At 39.2% G+C, this 20132-nt stretch overlaps 1 protein-coding gene across 7 annotated transcripts in view; it reads left to right on the top strand.

Moving 5' to 3' along the window:
* The window catches only part of ZNF143 (zinc finger protein 143), a 62498-nt gene that overhangs the window by 25228 nt on the left and 17138 nt on the right, over nucleotides 1-20132 (top strand). For all 7 annotated transcript variants that reach the window (XM_046638463.1, XM_046638462.1, XM_046638468.1 and 4 more), the window contains 6 exons: nucleotides 511-707; nucleotides 1276-1350; nucleotides 9844-9963; nucleotides 11194-11269; nucleotides 11990-12115; nucleotides 14333-14512. In XM_046638463.1, coding sequence (XP_046494419.1) covers nucleotides 511-707; nucleotides 1276-1350; nucleotides 9844-9963; nucleotides 11194-11269; nucleotides 11990-12115; nucleotides 14333-14512 — 774 coding nt within the window. The remainder of the gene's footprint in view (nucleotides 1-510; nucleotides 708-1275; nucleotides 1351-9843; nucleotides 9964-11193; nucleotides 11270-11989; nucleotides 12116-14332; nucleotides 14513-20132) is intronic.

Raw genomic sequence — 20132 nt, 5'->3', positions numbered from 1 at the left:
CAAACTTAACCACTGCGCCACCGGGCCAGCCCCAATTTGTTTAATTAAAGTTGAAAAAAGTAAACTCTGAATTTTTTTCTTTAGCAGTGGGAGTTAATCACAGGCTCATTACAATTGGCTAGATTTATTATTTCACAATGCTGTATATCTCTTGGTGTGGTTATTTAGAGGGGGAAAAAACCCCATGGACACTGAAGTCATACTGACTTGAGTTCAGATCCTGGTTTCTCTACATACTGATTTTGACTATTAATTGTTAGTTTTTTTTATTTCCTGGCTCCAAAGGAAAGTGAGTTTACTTCCCCAATCCTCAGTTTCCCGTTTGTACAGTAAGGGTGGTAAATATACTCGCCTCACAGAATTGTCGTAAGGATTGAATGAAGTAACACATGTGAAGCACCTGGGCCAGTGCTCACAGTAACTACTCAAAGTTCCTTCCCTTCTCCTGTAGATGTTTAACTGTTTATCAGACTACCTTTAATTTAATGCCATTCTCTTGCACTCCCTCAGATAGTTATGACCAGAGCGCATTACAGGCAGTTCAGCTGGAGGATGGCACCACAGCTTACATCCACCATGCAGTGCAAGTCCCGCAGTCTGACACCATCCTGGCGATTCAGGCTGATGGGACAGTGGCTGGTCTGCACACGGGGGATGCCACGATTGACCCTGACACCATCAGTGCTTTGGAACAATATGCGGCAAAGGTGCAGCATTTTACAATGTCAAGAACGTCCCAGATACCCCTGCTTTATTTTTCATTGAAAGGAAAGAAAACAAAAAAGTATACTTTATCAAATAAGAAACTAGTAATTCACAGTCAAAATCAGACAGCATCAAGGAGAAGATCAGCATTTATCTTAAAGGAAGTGAAGTTTAGAAAGAAATATTTGAAGAAAAACAAGAGAATGGAGTAAGAGCTTATAGAAAAGAAATGGGTGGCAGGTGATTCACGAAAAGGTGTATGTTCAAGGATGAGTGTCATAAAAGAAATAATAAAGTATAGATGGAACTGCTTAGGAATTAAGAAGTAGAAATTAGAGATTGGAAAAAGTGAAGCAAAGTCTCAATTTTTAATCAAAAAGGCTGGGCTTTTTCCATATGTTGAACACATATCTTTCATATAATTTAAAAGGGTTTTTTTCCCCACTTTTTATAATGGAAATTTTAAAATATATAGAAAAATAAACAATAATGAATCCCCATGTACTTATCACCCAGGCTAAACAATTATTAAAATGTAAAACTTCTTTAAGCTTTATTTTGTTCTTATAGGTATCCATTGATGGAAGTGAAAGTGTAGCGGGTACAGGAATGATCGGAGAGAATGAGCAAGAGAAAAAAATGCAGGTGTGTAAAGTTACCTATTTATATAAGAATCTTTCTCTTAGCATTCCTAGGCCCTTCTGTGGAAGAAAGCAAGAACAGAGAACTCACTACCTTTCTAGGAAAATGTTACCAATTCTGAAAGTTAGTGTATGTATTAGGCAGCAATGTGCTTGAACTACTTCAGTTCTCAGGATTCATTATCTGGATGATGCAAAGTGGCACTAAAGAAGTAGAAATATCACAGAAATCCAAATGTGGCTTGTGTTCTGGAATCCAAGGCAGTTTTGGAGACCAGGTGTTCTTCTGACTGCCTCCACCCATGGCAGTTTGTGCATCTTCTTTCTGGGGCTCCTTCATTACTGTGACCAACTAACCCTCACTGTTTTGCTTTTTATATCTTTCTGTTTGTTCTGCTTGTAACTTGATACCCTCCATACTTTCCTTGTCAACTTCTAGAGAGAATATGCAGCCCAGCTAATTACCATTGTTCCTGCTGAGCAAAGCTGTTTGTACTTTTTGTACCAGACTTCTTCCCAGGGCCGAGGATGGCCATGGGTTGGCTGCCCTTGATTCAGATGCTCACCCTGGGTTCAATCACTGGCTATCCCTTACCCAAATAACAGCCTAGAGCAGCAATGCCTCTAAAGTTTTGTAGTACGTACAAAGTTGTCACAGATGCATTCTGGGATATCTACAAGCCCAAAGCTCAAAACTTGCATAATTCAAGATTCTGGTTTGAATTATGTGTTTTTGCGTTTGGTAGGGTGGGGCGGGGGAGTGGGGTGGTGTTCTGAGAGCTTATATAATCATTTGTAGCATATTCTTGCTTTAATGATACTCCTTATTTTCTCAGCAGTTATTTCATAATATTTTGCTGACTGCTCTCTCATAGCAGTTTTTTGCGTTCTTCTAGGAGTTTTATCATATTTAACTCCTATTCTGTTATTGCTTCAGGACCATACTTTTTAACTTGAGCATTAGCATCACCACTCAATGATATTAAGTGATACTGTTAGGGGTTATCAAGAAGATTTTACATTTATAATAATAGTAAATCATAAAATAACAAGAATCACTGAAATCTCTGGTAGTAGTGGGTGCTTCTAAACATTACCGAATAACCAGTGTTTCTGTTTACCAGCAGAAGTGGTGCCGTGAAGTGGCAGTAGTATGAACACAGGTTACAGTTCACTAAGCCTGTCAGCTTTGAAACTACTGATTCTTGGCAAAATTTTCAAGTCTTCAAATTCATAAAATGAGACTTAAAAAAATTTATTTTTTCTGCTGAGGAAGATTCACCCTGAGCTAACATCCATTGCCAGTCTTCCTCTTTTTTTCCTTTTATGTGAGTCGCCACCACAGCATGGCCACTAACAGACAAGTGGTTTAAGTCTGCGCCCAGGAACTGAACCCAGGCCGCCAAAGTGGAGCTCGCTGAACTTAACCACTAGGCCACTGGGGCTGGCACAACACTTTAAAAAAATTTTTTTTTTTTGAGGAAGACTAGCCCTGAGCTAACTACTGCCAATCCTCCTCCTTGTGCTGAGGGAGACTGGCCCTGAGCTAACAACCATGCCCATCTTCCTCTACTTTATCTGTGAGATGCCTGCCACAGCATGGCGTGCCAAGCGGTGCCATGTCCACACCCGGGATCCAAACCGGCAAACCTGGGCCGCTGAAATGGAAAGTGTGCACTTAACCCCTGTGCCACCAGGCTGGCCCCTAAAATTTTTTATACTGCAGTATGTCAAATCCACCTAAGTCAAACTCTAAAATGCAAACGCAGTGTAAATATGCACAAGAAATGTCTGTCAGTTTTTGGAGTGGCCCAATATCGGTTCTGTCTCTTATTAGTGACTAACAATTAGGTTTTTAATAATAGGATATTTTTAAAGAAAGACAGTTGTAACTACACTTGTAATAAACTAATACAGAATGTCTTACAAAAAAATTAATGAATTTACCATTGAGCCATATAACGTTATAATATACTATTATCATAAAAGTCTGTTACCATCAATAATTAGTTTCTGAACCCAGAAACCTAACTCGGAATTCAGAACTGCTGAAGCAAAATGTCATATAAAGCCCCATTACTCTTTATCTGCAGACATATAACCATTTGTTGGTGCCACTAGACAGAGAAATAGAAGAAAGCTGAACAGGAATTTCTTTTGACTGTAACGTTTTCTCCTTTGCCCTTTGTACCTCTCCCTTACAGACTAGATTTGCACTGTCCCATACAGTAGCCACGTGTGGCTATTGAGCACTTGAAATGTGGCTAGTCAGAACTGGGGTTTGCTGTGAGTGTAAAATACATACTGGATTTTGAAGATTTGTTATGAAAAAAAGAATGTAAAATATCTCGTTAATAATTTCTCATATTTATTACATGTTGAAATTATAATATTTTGGACATACTGGGTTAAATAAAATAGTTACTAAAATTAATTTCACCTGTTTCTTTTGACTTTTTAAATGTAGCTACTAAAACATTTTTTATTATATACGTGGCTTGCGTTGGTGACTCATTATATTTCTCTTCATTAGTGCTGGACCAGAAGTTCATGAATCTTCCATCCTCTAAAACAATTGAGTGCCCTGTGTGAGGTTGAGGGCCCAGTACATGGTATTAAAAGGTCAAAATATCCCAAAAGAACCACTGCAAATAAGCAGCACCTGTAACTTCTCAGCTTGTCTCTCGGTGCTCCTTGTCCTTCTGCCAGAGTTGCTTAAGAAGTTTTAATTCTGTGCCTGGCTGAACTTTAAAGTAAAGAGATTGTAGCTAATACAACAGAGTTTTTGTAAATAGTCTTGTTTCAAAGCTCTAGATTTTTTTTCATTGTGATGCTTACAGTTTAAAGCTTTTTCTTTCATCTCTAACATTAACATACTAGTTGTGCTGCTGAGCTGATCTCTTCCATGAAACCAGATTTCACAGGACAAGAAAGACCAAGTGCGTCTAAAGCAACCTTGCTCATGGGGAGGCAGTTTTGCCCCCCAGAGGACATTTGGCAATGTCTGGAGACAATTCTGGTTGTCACAACTCGGGGAGTATTACTGGCATCTATTGGATAGATATCCTACAAGGCATAGGACAGCCCCCCACAACAAAGAATTATCCTGTTCAAAATGTCAGTAGTGCTGAATTTGAAAACCCTGGTCTAAAATAGTTATTTAAGAATGCCCACGTGTTCAGTTGTAAGAACTGTAGGATGGTGGGGTGTGTGTATTTTGGGGAGACTATGACTACTGTCATTGCCCTCATGCTTCACCACCCTTAGTTAAGTAGAAAACAGCATGGTATTAAAGTAGCACATAATTTGTAGTAAGAAATTCTGAGTTGAGTTTCCACTGTGCTGTGTAGTAACTGTAACCATGAGCAAATTACTTAACTTCTCTGGATCTGAGATTTTTTAGTCTGTTAAATGAGAGTAGTAATAAACTTTGCCTTACCCATCTCGTGGGTTTATGAGAACCAAATGAGATTTTCATTTGATTAATATTTTAGGTAATACATGAGAACATAATTTGGAAATGTGTAAGCATTATACAGCGTTGTTGATGCTTTACATGTTCTTAGATACCAGGCCTTTTTTCAAGGCCTGGTATTCTTCATTCAAAACTAATTTTATTTACACTGGAGATCAAAGTTCTTTGGCTTGGCAGTTTTAATCAGAGCTCTAATTGCTGGAAGTTACAGAAAGCCAGTCAGACTAACTCAAGAAAAATGATATATTTTAAGGACACTGCAGAGCTTACATAAAGCCAAGAACAGGAACTGCTGAACAGCTGGGCTTCACAGGAACAGAACTGCAAAGGACTGGGGGCTGATCTCCCTCCTCCTCCCCTCTTTCATGGCATCTCTGCTCCCTTCTTTTCTCTACACACAGGCTTCCTCTCTGTCTTCATTGAGTTTGTATATGGCTCGTCATAGCCACGCTTTTTCTGGTTTACCACCCACAACTAACTCAAGATTTCCCTTTATTTCTTAGGTCAAATTCCAGGGAAGGAGAATTTGTGGACTCAGCTTGACCCTTTAAGCCAGGCCACATAAGACATAGATCACTGGGCAGCCTTAAATATACCATCTTCTCTGGTTGGCAGATTCTCCCAGAACGTGGGTTAGATAATTACCCCAAAACCTGTTCAAAATAAGTTTGACTGTGGATCATATTTTGTGTATATTTTCTGTACTTTTATCTAGCTATGTGATCTTGAGGAAGTGAACTTGCCTAGTCTAAGAATCTTTTTTTCATGTCTAAAAGAAAAGAATTAGACCAGTGGTAATCAGGGGCAAACACGAGATTGAGCTGTGGAGCTTTTAAAAAATAACCCATGACTAAGACTGTCTTCCAGAGATTTGGTCAGTAGGCCTGAGATGGAACCCAGAACTTTTTTTAATAATATTTTAGTAGGTTTTTTTTTTTTTAATTCAGAGAAGTACAAAGAAAAAACCCAAAATGACCAATTACTGTAGTATATAGATAACTATGGTATACTTAAAAAAAAAAAAAGTGATCGTGTTTATATTTAGAAAATTCAAATGGTATAGAGAGGTAAAAATAAAAAGTAAAGAACCACTGCCCAATAGTAATGATTGTTAGAAATCTATGGGGTTATTTGTTTTTTTGTTTTTTTGTTTTCAAAATCTTTCTGGCAATGCCCATGTCCCAGGTTCCCTAAAGGTCCCTCTGTTGCCACACGTCTATGATTAATTCCTTTCTTGAAAGAGGACATACTTTAAAAAATTCCTCAAGCTGTTTTGATTTTTATCCTCCCCCAAGAGTATAAATTATTTATATCCTAATATACAAGTTTACTCACATCACATGTCATATCTGTCATATGCATTAGGTCATTATAGTAAATGGATTTTAAGTACTGGCCACACAGTAAAATGCACCAGTTATCCTCAACCCTACCAGGTCACTCTGTGACTACAGAAGCTCTGCCAGTTCATTACCACTGGGCTACAGCATCGTAAAGCCTGGTGGGTTAATAGCTTGAGCTCTAGAGCCAACCTGCTTCAAATCCTGCTTGCCAGCCTTTGACCATGGGCAAGTTATATTACCTGACCACTCTGAGCCTGTTTTTCTTATTTGTAAATCACAGATAGTATTTAATTCATCGATTAGTCATGGAGGACCAATAAGACAGCCCAGGCAGAACACCCGCCCCCATTCCTCACGTAAATGTAACTCCTCAGTCAGTGGTAGTTAACCTTTTATCATTGAAGTCACTTTGGGATCCAATTTTAAACACAGCCCTTTATTCACTGAGATTTGCACTTCCTCAGAATTCTAGAATGTTAAAGCTAGAAGGGACTTGCCATTATCTGTCTGGTACACTGGTTTTGAAACCCTGATTTTTGGAGAACCACAGGTTTCTTTGAGGTCCCTTGGGGACTAGCAGAGCTCTGAGCCACCCACACCTGCCTGGATTAGCAGCAGCAGGAATACCTTTATCTGTGTGTGACTTCTAAAAAAAAGTTTAAAAAAGAAAAAACATCACTGCTTTAGCACAGTATTCTTTATACAGTTAGGCAAAATGGCCCTACGTGACTTGCACAAGGTCATGTGGTGAATTTACAGCAGAGCTAAGGTTATCTCAATTCTCAGGACATACATTAAGTATAAATAGTAATGAAGTCATTTTCTATAAATGGTTTTAGAAGCTTATTAGTATTTCACTGGTGTTAGCTTCTTCTTTTTTTTTTTTTTTTTGCTGAGAAAGATTCACCATGAGCTAACATCCACTGCCAATCTTCCTCCTTTTGTATATGAGCCACTGTCACAGCATGGCCACTGACAGACGAGTAGTGTAGGTCCGTGCCCAGGAACTGAATCTAGGCCACCAAAGCAGAGCGCTTCAAACTGAACCACTAGGCTCCTGGGGCTGGCCCCCGATATTAGCTTCTAAATTGCCCTTGAGACATTTCGCTTGTGAAATATCAGGTTGTTTTTCTTTTAACAAAGACAATATATATCTGATACCATATAGTTCTGAAATACCTGTTACAGATTTAGCCTGTGAATTTTGGATTCTATCCATTTTCATCCTTAAAATTTCTGTAGAATCATCTCTTGCTTTCTATTCCATATTCATTGCCCTAGGCTGGTTTCCATCACTTCTTGCCTGCATATTTCTGATTATGCAAACTTCTTTTAGTCTCCTTTCCTCTTTTCTCTCTCTCTCTGTTCCACACCATTACCAGAGTTCTCTGTCTAAAACACAGAGCTCATCTTCGTCAGTCCTTTACTTTAAAAATTTTAATGCCTTGCTTTTGCTTTCATTATTTGGGTTTGCTCTTCAGAATGGCACCTAAAGCTCTTCCCAAATATGATCCTGAACTTTCCTTTCTTTTTCATGTTATTCATTCTATTATACAGGCATGCGCTGCATAACGACATTTCAGTCAACAATGGACTGTATATATGACTGTGGTGCCGTAAGATTAGTACCATATAGCCTAGCATAGTAAGCTGTATCATCTAGGTGTGTGTAGGTACAGGCTGTGATGTTTGCCCAATGACGAAATCGCCCAATGATGCATTTCTCAGAATGTGTCCCCATCATTAAGTGACGCATGACTGTATAGACGTGATACTCTCATTGTTTCCAGTTCTTGCAGACACACTTCCATACTTTTGGTCATACTGTTCCTTCCGCCTGGACTGCTCTTCCTACCCCTCTTCTTCAGCCTTCAGATTTCACCTCTAGACAGCTCGCCCTAACCTACAGCTCTCCCCACTTTCAAATTTTGTCCCCCATAGAACTTTGCATGGATTGCTGTGATAGCAATTCTTATATTCTATTATAATCTTTCATTTATAGGACAGTTTCACTAGCCAGAATGAGAGCCCTACTAAGGCAGGGACCATATCTTATTAAATAACATTGTATGAGGTAGGGACTTCACTAATCACTTGTCAAACATTTATTATTTCAGAATTTCTGCCATGGTGGGGGTGAAGGTAGGTGGAAGGGGAGGTTAGATTGGAAATAAGAGGAAGGTGGTAGACACAAAGCAGGTTCCAAGTAGAATAAAACAGTTTGAAAATCAAAAAAATAAACCTTAGCCAAGATTGAGAGATAAAGGGCCTTACAAAGAAACATTTGCAAGAAAGGGGGAGAGAATCTCATCCCAAACATTGTGTATTGAAATAAAAGCCGAAGTGGCTTTTTGACTTTGTTTCCCTTGGCTTCTTGGAATTCTTCACAGTATTATAGGCGTTGTCTTTTCAGTGGTTTTCTTTCAAGAGGTTCCTTTTGATAGTTGGGTGTTGCTATAGGTGCTCATCCTACTGTACTTTGTGAGAATGCCTTTAGGCCAGGTCTGTTTGGGATAATTAGAGCTACTAGTAGAAATAGTTCTATTGCAAACAGCCCTTACTAATAAGTCTCATAACATGTCAAATGCTAGTGACTTCAGCTGGTTTAGAAAGAAGAAATTCTGAAAAAAAAAAAAAAAAAAAAAAAAAAAAAAAAAAAAAGAAAGAAATTCTGTTGTTACCACCTTCCTTCCTCGCTGCAGGCACACACTCAGAGGCTCTTCCTAAACTGGAGCTTCTGCCCCTTGTGTCACCACCTGGCGCTCTTGAGGCATGCAGTGTAGACATTAGAACAGGAGCAGGAATCTGTTTTGGGAATAAGAGTTCTCGTTAATAAAAACCAAAGAGATGCTAACAGCTCTTTGGGAAAAAGCCATCAAGGTCATCTGCTTAATTTTGTTAGGCCTTTCATTTTCAGATTCCTCTTTCAGCCTTTAGCATCTATAGTCTCTCCTCAGCGATGACGATTTTTGCTCCATTATTTTGAAATTTTTACAATATAAAAAAGTTTTTGGCAGAGTCATTTTTGAGCCATGTGTGACAATCAGCACAGGTGGGATATTGTAACACTGTCACCGCATGGTCCACAGAGCAGAAAGTCGTTCGTCAATTTTCATGGTATCTTAATTTCTAAAATAGGTGGTCGTCTTTAAAAAGCCTCTAAAATCAGTGCTATTGTGTGAAGTCTTGTGCTGTTGAATCCAAGGAAAATGATCTACTGACTATAAGTACAGACCAGGATCATATGGATTATAATGTCTCCTACAGGGGACTCAAGACTCAAATGACCTAACCCCTCCTTTTTCATTGCTTTTGAAATTGAAAATGCTTTTTATATTGTTTTTAGGATACATGTCCTAAAAAATATACATATAAATATATTCCTTGAGTATGTCAAGGAATACCTGCATACAATGGTAATGCTACTGGGTTGATTTTTCTAGAGTAGGAATAGATCTGTGAGCAATGGCTGTGCACCCTTGTGGATCTCCTTTTGACTTCTTCCATTCGGCCATGGAACAGAATTAACCTAACTGGCTCAGCATGATAGAATCTTCATAAAATGATGACCCGAATCTGAAAACCCCAATACAGTTTTATCTTTTTAATTCTGAAAATAGTAATTTCGTCTGTTTTATTTCTGTATAAATAATTTAAATCATACCTTTTTTTCATCTAGATTGTCTTACAAGGACATGCAACAAGAGTAACTGCTAAATCTCAACAGAGTGGAGAAAAGGCATTTCGATGTGAATATGATGGATGTGGAAAATTATACACAACAGCTCACCATCTAAAGGTAGATATAAAGGAAATGCTTTATCTAGTTAGGAGAATATGTAGGACATTAAATGCCAACATGATATACTTGTAGCATCCAAATGCCATTGGTTCCCCCACTTCTCAAGATACAGACACACACTCACACTCATACACAAACACACAAAAGCCTATGCAGATTTTAGAAACTGTCAACTCCTTGAGGGCTTGGACTATGTTTTCTTCCTCTCTGTATCCCTGGTGTCCACCTACCTGGCACGTGGTAGGTACCCTATATATTTTAATATACTTTTGTCAAATGTGAAATTTATATGATCAGAGATGTGTGTAATCACTCTGTTAACAGTGATTTGCTGAAATCTAGCAAAAGCTGATGTTAATTTGTCCTGTCTTTCAAATACGTAGGCCAAATATTTTCATTGCCGCTAAACACAACATACCATGACTCATAAAAATGACATTTTTGACTAACGTTTATTGACCAACTTACAGTGTATCAGGATGTGTGCATTTAGCACATTTGGAGTTGCAGCCCTAGAGCCCCTCTCCACTGCTTTGCAGTGTGTGACCATGACGTGTTACTGGACCTCTTAGTCCCTCATTTTCCTTATCCGTAAAATTGGATGATAAAAGTACCTCCCGCATAGGGTGGTTGTGAGAATTCAGTAAGTTAATACTGTGCATGTAACGTACTGAAAAGAGTGGCCTGGCACGTGGTAAACATGCAGTAATGTTGGCCATTGTCATGATTGTTCATTTGTCACAGCAGCCCTCTACAGTAGATATTGTTCTGTCTCTGCTTTACAGCGAGGACTTGGTGGCGTAGAGAAGGCAAGTGTCATGGCCACAGCACTCTTCAGTGGTGAAGCCTTGACTCAGGTCAAGGCCCCTCTGGCAGCAGCCTCCACACTCTTAACCTTATGTGCTAGAGTCCCTCCTTGCACTCTGCTCCAGCCCTCCCCATTAGAGATTCCACGCGGATGCCTCTGACAACTGTAGAAAACTCAAACCTCCCATATTCCCGTTCCTTATTTAAAATGAGTGCTTCTTACCATAACACATTTAGGGCTATATTAAGAATTATTGCTCTGTAGTTTTTGAGAAAAGTAAAGTTATCTTTTATTTTTCAAAAATAACCTACAAACAACAAAATAATTTAGCAGTGAAAAATAAAGATAGGTCTGTGTTGACACCGTCTACCTGAGGAGTGCCTGAAGGAAATCGACTCATGCCTGCGTTTTCCGGACAGGTCCATGAGAGGTCACACACAGGAGACCGGCCTTATCAGTGTGAGCATCCAGGCTGCGGGAAGGCATTTGCAACAGGTAAAAACATGAATTTTCTTTGTTTCTTGGTTCCACTTAGGGGTCAAACAGAGAGACCAGAGACAGGAACTGATCCCTTGCCTTTGTCTGAGTTAGTGGATGCACAGTGACCAGTTTTTCAGTCTCTCCCTTAACTGTCTCTTGTCCTGCTTGCTCTATTCTCTCTCTCTCCTCATTTTTCGCCTCACACCTGTTTCTGCCTACTATGTTCGATGTTTCCACTCCACACTCTGCTCTCTTTAGCAGGAAAAGTAAAAGCCAAGGATTAAAAGCTGACGCAGAACTTAAAGTTAGGACAGACCTTAGGGAACTATGGCGAGCTGGGACTTAGCAGTGGGATGGGGCCTGCCCAGGGACACCTCCAGCAGGGCCAGGACTGGTACCAGGCCTCCTGACCGCCACCCTTTTCCTCATCCCTTGTCTCAATTCCACTTCAAGCTTTTGGGGTCTGAGTTGGGAACATCTAATAAGATTGGGGCACTTTAAAGAAAGAAACACACACAACCTCTTCTAGACAGAGATGAAACTATTGAACAAAGCATGACAGTCCTGAGCTGTCATACTCATACATTTTTAATAATTATTTTGTTATGTTTGCCTAGCATTATATCCTTGGTATTTACTGTATTTTTCAATAGCTTAATCTCAATGAGTGTGCCTAAAGAGGTCTAATTACTGTAATTAGAAAATAATTAAATTTCTTTTAAATTTTTCTTTAAGGTTATGGATTAAAAAGTCATGTCAGAACTCATACAGGAGAAAAGCCATATCGGTGTTCAGAAGATAATTGTACTAAATCTTTCAAAACTTCAGGAGACCTCCAGAAACATATCAGAACTCATACAGGTACTGGTGTGAACAAATATCGTATCTAGGCCGGGAGTTCTTAATCTGCAGGGAGGGGCCTAGGGAAGGAGCCTCTGGAAGAGTTTCAGGGAGTCAGCATCAAGGGCTTCTCTTAAACTCCTGAAATTCCGTGCAGTTTGCCATTTGCGCATGTATGCTTCTTTCCAGGATGAGGCCCATACCTTTGTTAGATTCTCAGAGGAGTCCGTGTCCCCAAAAAGTTAACAAGGGCCCTAGACCACCAACTCTCTGTTTTCAGGAATTATCTGAGCAATAGGCTTATTTACTTAGGATTACACATCTGCTTAGTAGCCCGACTGACGCCAGAAACTCAGTGCCTTCTCGCCTGATTCCCTCCCAGTTTAGCATACTTCCCCTGCATTAAGTCGCTGCTGAAGAACGTGCCTGAAGCCCTCGCAGCCCACAGGAAGAAAGGCTTGTCACTTCCTTCTGATCATCTCTTCTCCCCTTTAAGTTTCCTTCTCTCCTTTTCCTAAAGGATACTTTGTTCTTATCTCCCCTCCCTTCATTGTACTTGATAATTTATGGAATTGGTACTATAAAGGTAATTATTTACTTTGGATCAGAGCTGGAAGAATTTCAGAAACAGTTGATAAGAGATGTTGTTATAAGCTGTTGACTAAGTAATATAGCATAAGATAATTTCATTTTGAGATTTTACGACAGATGTTTTAAACATAGTATGATAACTTTGTCCCCAAAAACAGTTTAGCAAATTTCCATGGAGAATTCTTCCAATCATTAAAATTTAAGTTTTAATTCAAATATGATCCCAAATTGGCTTCACTTTATCATGTTCAGTAACAAAGCAGTAGGCCTCTGCCTCTCTTTCATTCATGCACTTATTTTTATCCATTGTATCAGAGGCAAGTGATGCCAAGCTCCTGCAAATTCTATTTCGATTTGCTGTATAACGCCAACTTTTTATATAAAATTTACGTAAAACCATAATCTAGTTCCATTAATATTTGGTTGGAAACATCGTAGTTGTAATGCCTTTGATAGTACTCACTCAGTAAACCACCTATTCATGCGCCAGTTTTTAAATCGTGCGTAGTTTCATTGATCTAAGCTGGACTGAGTTAAGGGGCTTCAGGGACTTCCGTTACAAACACAAGCGATTTAGTGCAAACAGAAAGCAAGTTGCTGCCGAGTCAGAGGAGTAGGATATATGGCACAAGGAAAATTGCTAGAAGGCCTGATTCCTTATCCTAGCAGGCAGGGCTGGGGAGATGCTGGAGGCCATCCAGAGCCAGAGAGGAGAAGGGACTTACTCTAGGTAAACTCTTCGTTCTCGTTAGGTTAACATATTGAACAAAACTCTCACTAAAGAAAGGATCAGAGATTCCTGCCCCTTTCTAAATGATTTTATTCTTGAGGGCAGAAATCTTTTGGAATGGTTTCCACCAACAGGTAAATCATAATTTCACTTGACCAAAAGAAAAATAACAAACTTAAAACTATATATATAGGTAAATGTCTCTATCTACCTATCTACACACAGACATATAGAGAGAGATTTTTCTTCTATCCCAGAAGTTGTTTGCTTCTTTTGGGCTCATCTAGAAAACGACATATGGGCAGCAAAAGCAGAGGCGCCTTCCTGCCTGACAGATGAAAGGCCCTCTGGATTCCACGGTTGTACGAAGCAGCTGTGTATGAGGAAAAGGAGTATACTTGGCAGAGAAGACTTTACCATAAGCTTAGATTATGAGAATAGTAATCAAGTATTTCTGATGCCTGTTATGTGCTAGACACTAGATTTTTAAAAGACCGAAAGTTATTTCTTCAAGGTATTATAGAATAAATAAAATACGCAACAAGCTTTTAGGGGATTCTAGGGTTATTCTAACTGAATCCTTATTCTTGACTCTGTTTTTCTTTTGTATTTCTTTATGTGTTTCTTTCTCTGCTTTTCTCAGCTCATTTTTAAAGGTGCCCATCTGGCTGAGTCCCTCTTGGAGACTCATGTAATCAGTGATGAGTTTTGAATACTATTCAGATTTTTCTATGTAAATTTAAGTTTGGAGTAGAAAATGCCATTTACAGAGAAAAAAACAAAACAAAACCTGAAAAGGAAACTCAATACAAGAGGGCTAAAATCCTGAACGTGATCCCAGGAAGAACTGAAGGATAAGGTATTTTAATTTTCTATGTATTTTTTCACTATTTAATTTATTCCCTTTTGTGTTTCAGGAGAAAGGCCCTTTAAATGTCCCTTTGAAGGCTGCGGTCGATCTTTCACAACATCAAATATCAGAAAAGTACATATTAGGACACACACAGGAGAAAGACCTTATTACTGCACAGAACCAGGATGTGGGAGAGCATTTGCCAGTGCGACCAATTATAAAAACCACGTGAGGATACACACAGGTAAGAATCTCTGATGTCTTGGTCTTCTGTCTTTCGAGACTCACTTTAACTCCTGCCTCTTCCACAAACCATTTCCAAGTAATCACTTCCCTCCTTCCCACCACTTGGCATGATCGAGAGGGATTAAACAACTTAAAAAACCTCCCTAGTGGGGCTGGCCCCGTGGCCGAGTGGTTAAGTTCACATGCTCCGCTGCAGGCGGCCCAGTGTTTCGTTGGTTCGAATCCTGGGCGCGGACATGGCACTGCTCATCAAACCACACTGAGGCAGCGTCCCACATGCCACAACTAGAAGGACCCACAACTAAGAATATGCAACTATGTACCGGGGGGCTTTGGGGAGAAAAAGGAAAAAAATAAAATCTTTAAAAAAAAAAACAAAAAACCTCCCTAGCATTTATACATTCATTTCTTCCAAAAATAGTTATTGAGCGTCTGCTGTGTGTTCCCCTGCCAGGCATCAGAGATACAGAGAGAGATAGGACATCGTCAGGGGCAGCTGAGTTGGGGAGATAGTGGACATACAATTGCTGCAGAGTGCAGTGTCTCCGAGACTTGAGCAGGATGCTGTGGGAGCAGCCATCTCTGCGGGGATGAGAGAAGCCTTCTGGGCAGACTTTACAGGCGAATTTGACTTTTAGACTGAATCCTAAAGTTTGCTGGCTAGAGGGAGGGTATTCCTATCAGGGGAAATGTCACAAGTAAAGGCACAAAAGTATGAAAAGCATGACTTATTTGGAGAACACTGGGTGGTTCCCTGCGACTGGAGGCATAGAACACACGCAGAAGAGCAGTGTGAGGTGAGGTCAGAGAGGCAGGCAGGGGCCCTGTGTGTTGTGCTGCCATGGTAAGGGTGTTTCTTAAACTGGGCTTTGTGGTGCTTGTGGCACAGATAGGGAGGCGTAGTCTATGGATATATTCTCTCTCTCTCTCTCTCTTTTTTTTTTTTTGCTGAGGAAGATTAGCCCTGAGCTAACATCTGTGCCAGTCTTCCTCCATCTTATATGTGGGTCGCCACTACAGCATGGCTCACGGGTGGTGTAAGTCCACACCCAGGATCCAAACCTGTGAACCCTGAGCTGCCAAAGCAAAGTGCGCTGAACTTAACCACTATGCCACAGGGCTGGCCCCGTATATTCTTTTTTTAAAAACAATTTATTGAGATATAATTCACATGCTATATAGTGCATCTGTTTAAAGTATATGATTCAATGTTTTTAAATATATGCAATATTTAGGGTTGTACAGTCATTGCAGTGATCCAATTTGAGAACATTTTTTATCCCACCTTAAAGAAACTTCATACTTGCTGGCAGTCTTTTTCCACTCCCAAGCCCCAGCCATAAGCAATCACTAATCTACTTTCTGTCTCTATGGATTTTCCCATTCTGGACATTTCATATAGATGAAATCATATAATACATGGTGTTTTTATCTGGCCTCTTTCTCTTAGCATAATGTTTTTGAGGTTAAGCTGTGTCATGGCATGTATCAATAGTTCTTTCCTTTTTGATTACAGAATAGTATTCCATTATATGAACGTATCATATTTTATTTATCCATTCACCAGTTGTTTTCACTTTTGGGCTATTATGAATAATGCTGCTATGAGCATTTGTGTACAAGTTTTTGTGTGGACACATGTTTTCATTTCTCTTGGGTATGTACCTAGGAGTGGAATTGCTGGATCATATGGTAACTCTGCGTTTAACATTTTGACAAACTTCCAAACTGTTTTCTGAAGTGTCTGCACCATTTTACAATCTCACCAGCAATGTCTGAGGGTTCCAGGTTCTCCACATCCTAGCTAACAGTTATTATTATGTCTTTTTGATTATAGCCATCCTAGTGGGTGTGAAGTGGTATCTCTCTCATTGTGCTTTTGATTTGCATTTTCCTGATGTGCTAATGATGTAGAGTATTTTTTTAAGGGCATATTGGCCATTTGTATATCATCTTTGGAGAAATGTCTGTTCAGATCCTTTGCCCATTTTTTAAATTGGGTTGTCTTTTTATTTTTAAGTTGTAAGAATTCTTTATTATATTCTGAACACACGTCCCATAGCAGATATATGACTTACAGATATCTTCTCTCATTCTGTAGGTTGTCTTTTACTTTCTTGATGATACCGTTTTGTAGCACAAAAGCTTTTAATTTTGGTCTTCCACTTTGTGGATGTATTTTTGGTGGGTGGGAATGAAAAGGCAAAGAGGAGGGGAGGGCAGAATGTGCATTTGTTTTACAAGAAATTTTTTAAGGAGCTGGCGCAGTGGCATAGTGGTTAAGTTCGGGCCCTCTGCTTCAGTGGCCCAGGGTTCACAGGTTCAGATCCTGGGCGCAGACCTAGGACTGCTCGTCAAGCTGTGCTGTGGTGGCATCCCACATAAAATAGAGGAAGATTGGCACAGATGTTAGCTCAGGGCCAATCTTCCTCACAAAAAGAAAAAAAAGAAAGAAATTTTTAAATATATTGTTTTTATTACTGGTATTAGGAGTTAACTTATGATAATTCAAAATGAAAAGATATTTTTACAGAATGGCACTTTAATTGCGTAAGTCATTATTTCTCAGGCTGCATTCCACAGATCCATGGATATCTCTGGAAATATTTTTAGGGACCTACACCAATCCCTTCCTTTGAAAAGGGATACATTAATAAGTTTGAATACTGGTATGGGCAGAGGGGAAGCCTTAAGAGAATTTAAAGAAAATTTGCTTTATTAGAAAAAAATCGCTTGGTCAATAAGATAGAAGGAAGTTAAAGGGACATGAAACCATAAGCAAGGAGGCTGATTGCAGGCTGTTAGAATACTTGAAGTGAGATGGAAAAGGATACAAATGAAAGACATTGAAGAGGACTTGGTAAAGGACTTGGTGAGCAAGTTAGTCATGAGGAATAAAGAAGAACCTATCTTTCTAGCTCGAACGACAGGTTAGATGTTAATGCTAAGATAGGGAAGAGCAGAATGGAAAGGGGAGATGGCGGTGTCAGCTTGGAATATGTAGGTCTCTGAGGTCCCTCACCACCTGAACTCTTACTATCTGTATATTTGTTATAATGATTTGCAGAATTTTTACTCAAAATTTATGATTCAAATTGAAAACCTACTATTATCTACTTGTGGCTGCGTTTTTCTATGAAAGGAAAAAATTTTAAGTTGCATGTGCTTCTAAGTGAGAGAACAGACAGTACATTGAATTCATGTGTCCAATACAGTCGTACTTTACGCTTACATTGTGAAAGTATATTATGCATTACTGCTATCATCTTCCCTACATTAAGTTAATGTGTTTTCTAAAAAAGTGGAAAAGGCTTCAAAAACCTGGGAGGCCTAGAAAAGGTGGCTGTAGATTAGAAGAAAAAATATATTTTGTTAATAGAATTTGCATTCCTCTTATATCTTTAAGATATTTCCTTTTTAAATTATAGTATATGTTTGCCATATAGAAGGAAAACAAAATTCCTGTCCAATACTATACCTTATCATTGTGTATTACACATGAACATATACCCACTACTGAGTTCATTGAATGTTAAATAATTAGATAATTGGTGTCTTAAGTGCTTCGTATTATGCAGACATTCTTGGTGGATTATAACACAGGGGCTTAAGAGCCTTTTTGTGATATTTGGGGAAATTGGCTAGGATTTTTAGATGGGCTGGGAAAACATTTTTCTTCCCATTTAAAGTAATGGACTATAGACTCATTATCTGAGTTTGCCATTCAACACGTTTTATGGGCAAATTAGATTTTGATAAGCAGGATGCCTACATTAAGTTTGGCCATACTGATCTTTGGAATATTCAGGTAGAGTATTGTTCTCATGTGGCTGCACGTTTTCACCTTTTAAAAATAGACTGATTCCTCAAATTCCTTCTGCAAAGATTCCAACATAATTTTACCGAGGTGAGGCCCAGGTATCAGTATATAAAAAACTCCCAGTCTTTTTTTTTTTTTTTAAAGATTTTATTTTCTCCTTTTTCTCCCCAAAGTCCCCGGGTACCTAGTTGTATATTCTTTGTTGTGGGTCCTTCTAGTTGTGGCATGTGGGATGCTGCCTCAGCGTGGTTTGATGAGCAGTGCCATGTCCGCGCCCAGGATTCGAACCAACGAAACACTGGGCTGCCTGCAGCGGAGCGCGCGAACTTAACCACTCGGCCACAGGGCCAGCCCCAAACTCCCAGTCTTTTATATGCATACATGGTTGAGAAAGATTGAAGTAGAGAGATCCGGTAGGTAGTTATAAATGTTGGTCTGACCCAAGAGATAGGTTTGGGCTGGGAGAGAAGATTGGCTAATGATCATCAAGTATATGAAACAGTAAATGCCCACATCATGTATAAGTGGAGTGTAAAGATTAGTGCAGTCTATTCTTGCAAAGTTGATCACATGACCCCGATAAGGCTGTGCACCTAGCCGATAGGAAGCTCAAAGGTGCAATTCAAATCGATTTGCATCCTGACTGTAGTTTGGTGCCACCTAGTGGCGATTTCTGCTCCATCCTAAGTATCAGTAGGGCTGGTTTTCTGAGTTGGAATTGCCTGCTATTTCCCTGCCTAGTCTTGCTTTCACCACATCTTCCCCGCAACCATCCACCAAGATAAGCATTTGAACCTGCCCTGCTTCCAGAATGGGGCACTGGGCAGAGAACAGGAAGCAATCTCCAATTACTTTATGTCCAAGATTTATATCACATATTACATTAGTGTTCGATTTTACTATTTGTAGGTGGTTTTACTATGTTTAGAATCATGGGAAAAGATGTAGTTACCCAAGGAAAGTGCAGAATGAGGTTAAAGTGGGAAAGGCACATGTGTACACACATGCAAATGCACATTTTAGAAATCACATGAGTTCACACCAGTGCCTTCAATTCCAATTCATCCAACAACTCTTTCTTTTCTTCCGCATTCCATATTTGTACTTCCCTTCTTCCACAGTGAGAGCCCTGGCTTCCAACAGCATTTACACATTTACTCAATCTTTTATTACATCTAAAATAGTTTCAGAACCACTTTGTCCATACCACTACAACAAACAAGCCTACTAAAAGGATTGAAAATTTGTTTGCAGTTCTCCACACCCCCAACCTAGTCAAAGACTGAAGACATTAGTCAAATACTGTGTGTATGAGCTACTTTAATTAGTTCATTCTGTCTCCCTTACCTACCCACCCAAACCCCTTCAGTGTAGTTAAAAGTATTCATTTAAATTAGGTTAATTTGTTCTAATTTGCTTTCAGTTTTAGATCCCCCCACTACATGTTAACACTGTCTAGATATTTTATGATATTAAATAAGTATTGTTAATTTTGTTTTTTTAAAAAAAAGGATCTATCTTTCAGATATAGAATCTGAAATATTTGTAGATGAGATGGAATGCTATGGGAGCTGTTTCACAATAATCTAGGGCAGAAGGAGGAGGAAATGTGTAGTGAATAAATGAAACAATATCGGCCATGAGTTGATTGTTGAAGCTGGGTGATTGGTACATGGGGGTTTATTGCACTGTTTCTCTATACTTTTGTGTCTGTCTGAAATTTACTATAATAAACAGTTCTGAAAATCTCTGTACCACTTATATTGTTCTCAGTCATTTCATGGAAAAAGAATTATAG

The sequence above is a fragment of the Equus quagga genome, chromosome 14 (assembly GCF_021613505.1).
Source record: "Equus quagga isolate Etosha38 chromosome 14, UCLA_HA_Equagga_1.0, whole genome shotgun sequence".
In the NCBI taxonomy this organism is placed as follows: domain Eukaryota; kingdom Metazoa; phylum Chordata; class Mammalia; order Perissodactyla; family Equidae; genus Equus; species Equus quagga.
This window is presented reverse-complemented; position numbering and strand designations above follow the sequence as displayed.